We start from the raw sequence: 6,860 nt of genomic DNA on the forward strand, positions 1-6,860 counted from the left end.
TCCAGTCGGTGGCGGAGTGGTACGAATCCTGGGTAAGATATGGGGGTTCGTTTATCCTGTTACAAATTTTTAAATAGTTGGTTGGATTCCCGGCGTCAATGATTTCTGCAATATCCCTATGGGTTCACCCAACAACAGTGGCTGCTATTAGGAGGTCGTGGGGGCAGTTGCTCCCTACTTTTTGCCACTTTGACCCCGCAATAGCCCCGTCTACCAAGAAAAGTAAACTGTAATTGTCCCCCAGCCCTCAGTTTTGACACCCAATTGCCAGTACTGCCCAACAATATTCTAAATGGTTACCGAAAAGGGAGGGGGGTAAAGGCGACCTGAGCGTGATGCGGTTCACACCACCTCCACACATGATAAGAGATACTGAATGTGAGGGGTCCTACTTCCACATCTCTCCCATATACAGTCACTTCATCACCCTGAACGAGATTTGAACCATGACACTGAATAACTGAGTGATATAAACTGGTTGAAATCTCACCTGTGGACCTGAAGTTTGAATAAGGATAATATGCAATAATCACGTTTACAATCTCACATTTCTTTCGGATATGTATACCGACAGATGGCAGCACACTATACAGATACTGAATTCTTCTGCATATTAACTAGCAATTGTTTTACTAACTACACCAGGAAATCCAGTTCAGAGGAAAATATCTTAAGCTGCCTTGCTTATCATTTTAATGAACGCTTATTAGCCTTAAATATATAAATAAATCAGATTTTGGTCAGCAATCATAACAATAAAAATTCAACATATATTTAAACAATTTTATTTGGTTGTTTTTTGTATAAAAATAAAATGTTCACACTTGAACGTAAAATGTAAGGGATCAAAGTAGGAAAAAACGTGATAAACATGACTGGCTCGTGATGTCATAGCTATGATAATAGTAATGGATGTAGAGTTGATAAATGAGGTGCAGAAGTAGATGATGACAAGAATGATTTACTGGAGAATATCTCTGAAAGTAAAAAGAAAAATAGTTTAATATATTTTATGTGCAATAAAACTTAAGTTACAATCAGACAAGATTTGAAAGCTCTATTATAAGATTGAATTTGCACTATATATTAAAATGATAGAACAGATGACAGTCTGTATCTTTTTGGCTCCGGATAAGGATATTAAACTGAAGCCGTTTATTAATTCGTATTTGCCTATTCTTTAACATTCCTCTGCAGAATAAAGTCCTTTGACGGTTTACGTTCTTGTAAAAGCATCTAAAAATTTATATGTTTTGTTGTTACTGTCTCCTTGGTGAGAATGCTTGAAGTACTTGAACTCTAGTACGTTTTTCTTTAGTAGCATAGAAATGAGAATTTAATTACAAGAATGTCTGAAAAATATAATATTACTTGAGTTACACATATCAAGCTAACGTGTTAGGTGGTACAGTCACAGACATTTCTGATTCCCAATGGGATCATTACAACCCAAAAGTGTTCGTGACTGTACATGCATTTACTTATACTATAAATGTGGCTTATTCGTCAAGAAAACGTAGATTTCTGCTCTCGTTACGAAAAGCGATGATTAATTGAAAATTTTCAAAATCACAATGGCCATTACGTTACTTACATGTACCTGTTACTTCAAAAAGATCAGCAGAGAAAGATTCGTCAAAATGTTTGCCATGTTTGTTACAAGATGGCTCTCAGATGAAATCTTATTAATTTGCGTGATTTTGTGAAATATGAGTAAAAAGAGTTGAAATCTAAAGTTGAGTAAATCACGTAAAGTTCATTACATTAGAGTTATGTTCAAGAAACATGTATTATGCAAAGAATGAGCCAATTATATTAATAATAAACAATTCTGAGCACATCTCTACAGTCACAAGGGGTTCAATGCGTATGCTGGGTCTTCTCTATCGTTTCACGGAAATAAACAACTTGACTGCCCTCAGCACCTTTTACAAATCTTTTGTGTCACCTAAAATTGAATACTGTTCTCCGATCTGGTCTATGGCATGCCCCTCAAATTCAGATAGACTTAATTCCGTCCTAAATTTCTTCCTGGCCATTGTTCGACACCGAATTCCGTCCACAAAACACTTGCAAAAGTCCATCCTCCTGCAAATGTTAAATATCCAAACTCCACAAGAGAGACATAGACAGGCTGACCAAATATTTCTACATAAAATAGTGAATGGCAGCCTCAGAAGTGACCGCCTACTTCAGGAAATTCACTTTCGTGTGCCTGCCCGTTCAACAAGAAGCACTCAACTTTTTGCCTCTCAGAAGCCGAGATTGTGTCTCATCCAGCGCTCTCTGTTCCATAGACTGCCCAGTGAATATAATAATCTAGGAAGCCAAATAGACATTTTTGAAAATCTGAACAGTTTTAGAAGAAAGTTAGCAAAAAATATGTAAGTCTTTTAACCACATGTAATTTTTTTTTATGTTATTATTTTTGATGTATTATATTATGTTATTATTTTTTTTTGTCCTTATGTTCTATAAAAACGTTCCAATGTAAAATGGCTAACGCTGTATTTGGAATCTTCTATTAAATAAATAGATATCTTTCATAAGAGTTAACGACAAAGGTAGAAGGATAGTGGCGTTGAATGGCATTTATGTATAGGCATTGTAGTACTGTTGTAGATATAGTTACCTAGTGAGAGTCTATCCCTTGTAGCCGTATCCATATCCTCCTCCATATCCTCCATATCCATATCCTCCATATCCCCCATATCCCAAGTGCAGACCTGGCGAAGCTAGAGCTACTGGGGCGGCAGCAATGATTGGCTTAGTGGCAACAGGAACTGGCTGTGGTACTGGAACTGCTACTGGGGTCTTAACTGGAACTGCTATAGGCTGGGGAACGGCCACGGGCTGTGGAACGGGAATGCCATAAGGTTGTGGTACTGGAACGCCAACTGGCTGTGCTACTGGAACGCCATAGGGCCTAGGAACGGCAACAGGGTATGGTCTTGGAACGGTGACAGGTACTGCGTGTGGTACTGGAACTGGAACAGCCCTTGGAACGGAAACAGGCACTGGCTGTGGGACTGGAACAGGAACTGGTCTGTTCACTGGAACTGCTACTGGTTGTGGGACCGGGACTGGGTATGCCTGGCTGCTGGTGGTGACGACTGCTGGTGGTGCAGCCACTGCTACTGGTGCCGCGAGACCGATCCCTCCATACCCATAGCCTCCAGCGTAACCCAAACCAAGATGGCCGCCTGCCAATCCGTAGCCCAAACCGGCTATTCCACGTTTTGTCTTTGGGCTAACTTCTTCTTCCTCCTCTATGTAAATTTCTTCCTCTTCTTCAGCTCGAGACACTGTGGCTAGAGCCAGAAGGGCTACGAAGATCTAGAATGTAGGAGGTGAAATAGTTAATCATATGTTTAATTTGTTGCCTTTGTTGATGTTAAAACACATGACAAGACCAACCAATGAATTGCTAATAGCCTATGATCTATCAAGGTAATAGTTCCTAGTTTCGAATCCAAAATGTGGCTTGGATTCTCGTTGTTTTTAGTAGGACTTCATAACCCATTTTCAATATACTATAAGTGTGGAAAAGCAAGATTAAATAAACAAACAAGAACAAGTACAAATTGAAAAATAATATCAGCTTTCAGGGACACCTAGTTAGGGTGTGAATTTTGATGTATATACATAACCCCTACACCCACACGTCTAGAAAATCTGAACCAGTCTCTCAATACGCCGCCGTAACTAGCAGCGGTTAGACTTACTAGATTCATAGCTATATCTATGAGATCCTAATAATTCGCATCCACTAATTTTCTTCTGAAAGGTCCACTATTTCAATTGAAGTACATTGTAGCATGCAAAATACAATACAAATGATATGAATGAAAATTTGAAGATTATTTGACAATAAGTATGATAGCTTAGCGGTAAGTCTACCTTGGCACAGAAGCATTAACACTTTAATGCTTATAGGTGGAATTGTAAGCATTAAATAGGTGATGATGATGTGAGTGATGATAGGATGAAACTGATGCAAAGTCGACCACTTAACTCACTTGGTCACCGAGCCAGCTATAATTATACTATCTGGGAAATGAGAAGGTCAATCCAGAGGTAAATAAAAATACATAAAAAGTCCTCTTGCATTTAGTTGACACTATTAATAGAAATGTGAATGGAACCAAGGAACTACTCAAGAGGTTCCAAGTTCGATTCCCGGCGAATGTACAGCTTCGAAATTCAAATCTCACTTTAAATTGTCGGCAAACATTGACATTTGTTGTCAACTATTAAAAAATTCAACTCGTGTGTCTTGTGAGATCATTTTATCTTGACGATACACCAGTTGACCATTCTTAATATGTGATACATATGATATTTTTCCGACCACCACGTCTGAGTAATTCGCGTAACGCTCTACGAAGGAAGAGATCCCAGGTTCGAATCCCTTTATTAAGGCACTGTGTATCATTATTTTCCCCGTTCCATTTCATCAGTTCACGCATCATCATCGTCGCCGTGTACTCAAGAGGTAAAAAAAAGGAGGAAGAATCACAAACGTCATGTTAACAAATTTGAAATGCAAAGTAATTTCGAATAGCTACTGAATGAGAAAGGTAGCCCCTTACAGCTGTTCAATGGCTTTCGCTGTCGCCTTCTAATCAAGGGGTTCGATTCTTGGTGAAGGCACATAGCACAGTGCACTTTAAACTGCAGGCACGTTTCCGACTTAGCCTATTTGAGCATAAAATCAACTTAGAACTAGTAGAGGATACTCCCAGATGGCGTAATGGTAACGTCGTCGCCTTGTAATCAATGGATCCGAGGTTCGATAACAGGTAAAGGCACATAGTGGTTTGGCCTCACTTTAAACTGTAGGTCCAGTCCCGATTAGCCTTTCTGTGCATAAAGTGAACGTAAACAAACGATACAAGTGGAGGTAAATGCCAATTTGATTGGTTGGTTCAGTTGGTGTTTTAAGTCCACTTTGTGCACAGTAAGGCTAATCGGGATTGGAAATGCCAATTTCATATAGCTGACTATATTTTCTAAATTGACCTGATATCACCTTCTTGTATGACTCGTAATCATTTAAGTATCATCGAAACTATACGCGTCTAATACCTTAACTTCGCTTCAAAGACGCAAGAAAACGTAGCCTAGAAACCCAAAGGCAAGAAATACTTAGATTTGCCACAACCAGAACATTGCAAACAGTGCTCCGACTTACCAGCGTCCTCATGCTGTCGTGTGTACAATGCTCTGTTCGCAGATACGATACGGGGACGGTTTTTGACTGACTTCAACTCTCCTCCCTCCAAACTTTTATATCGAGTCCTCGCCCCTGCAAGTTCACTTTCTCCATCTCTGGATTCTTTCTCCGGAGGGAGGGAAGTGATCCTCTTTAACTTTCTCCGGGCCTCGTCATAAGACGCAATGACCACCGGCCAAACGAGTCGAGATCGAACAGGTGACCTCCCTTTTTGAGAATGAAAGTTCGGTTTCAGACTACGCTTTTTTTTCTTAATGTTCACAAGACGAGCTGCGACAATTTTTACACCATATAGGTGTAGCGACTGGCTTGTTTTTGTCCTCCGAAAATCCAATTATGAAAACCTGTCATCTTTTGTAGGTTGCTTTCTTCGCAATGACCACATACGTGAGGTCACGATGCCATTAGTATGGTCCCAACACGTGGCAAGAAGCCTATTGTTAAGGAAATTAGCTACTGATTGTTTCTTTACCTTCTCGCACGATTTTGCACACGGTCTTTGTCCAGTTCCAGTTTCCAGCAGTTCCAGGAAACCAACAGAAATTGCAAACTTCAATAAACATAGACATTTAGAAGGGTTAGTGCCCCTACCCAAGTTACGCCTCTGTCACTTCCTATATTATTTTTAGAATTAAGTTTTCAAATGAATTGTACAGATGGAAGCACCTCCACTGTAGATGAATTTCGGGTCTATCTTTATTATTCGATTCCATTAACCATTTTATACTTTACATTACTATAAGAACTTGATCTAAGGAAATTATCACCCTGTTTCCTCAATTGGTTTCTGAGTTTTCTTAAAGCTCCGATCTTTTCTGTATAAATTACCGGAACAGTTAATTCAAGAAAATATATTTCATGTGAAGTGTGAAGAGTGACATCGCCAGAAAATTTCCCTTGGATCAAGGGTGCTCTGGTTCTGCTTCTCTCTCTTCCTTTCTCTGTTTATATCTCTCGTTTCTTTTAATCTTCCTTTCTCTATTCCCTTTTTCTGTTTATTTCTCTATCTTTCTCGCTCTTTTTCTTTCCACTGTTCTGTCTCATTCCCTTCATTCTCAATCTTTCTCTCTATTCTATGTCTATCTCTTTCATTATTCCCCTTTCTTTCTCTTGACCTCATTCTTCCTCTCTGTTTCTGTATATGTATGGATCCAGTTCCATATAAACGATTAATGTTAGTTCTAATATGTTTATTGGAGTTGTTCGAGAACTTTTCATGCAAGATATTTTTGGTGTGCTTACTAACCGACCTCTGTGACGGTTAGCACAGGGTTTTAATCCGAACCTCTACATGAACATTCTTTGTGAGTGTTCACGAATTTAATCAACCCACCGACATCGTTTCCATTAGCCAGAAAAGCGACGTTAAAGAACAAAAAAATCAATTCAAATGCTTTACGGTTGGCTAGAGACTGTCCACTTGATCTAAATTTATTTGCTATTTTTAACATTGTAACACTAAGAATTTAAAATTTTATTCACACTTCCGTAATATCCGATGCACCTGAAATTTGCGAATTAACTTAAATCATGTTCCCTTATGCATTTTCGCCTGGAATTTATCAAAAAGCATGTATTATTGTTTTTCATTCTATATCAGACTATTGTTCATTCAAGTTTGGAA

At 38.9% G+C, this 6,860-nt stretch overlaps 1 protein-coding gene across 1 annotated transcript; it reads right to left on the reverse strand.

Annotated features, from left to right (window-relative positions):
- Nucleotides 1–769: 769 nt before the first annotated feature.
- LOC145980959 (uncharacterized) lies at nt 770–5,299 on the reverse strand. The gene is made up of 3 exons (XM_083114047.1): nt 5,195–5,299; nt 2,633–3,336; nt 770–977 (listed from the first exon to the last, which is right to left on the reverse strand). Exons 1-2 carry the CDS (start codon nt 5,204–5,206, stop codon nt 2,644–2,646), a joined length of 705 nt encoding a protein of 234 aa, XP_082970173.1. The 5' UTR covers nt 5,207–5,299; the 3' UTR covers nt 770–977; nt 2,633–2,643.
- Nucleotides 5,300–6,860: the final 1,561 nt, after the last annotated feature.

The sequence above is a fragment of the Lepisma saccharinum genome, chromosome 28 (assembly GCF_977018435.1).
Source record: "Lepisma saccharinum chromosome 28, izLepSacc3.1, whole genome shotgun sequence".
Taxonomy (NCBI): domain Eukaryota; kingdom Metazoa; phylum Arthropoda; class Insecta; order Zygentoma; family Lepismatidae; genus Lepisma; species Lepisma saccharinum.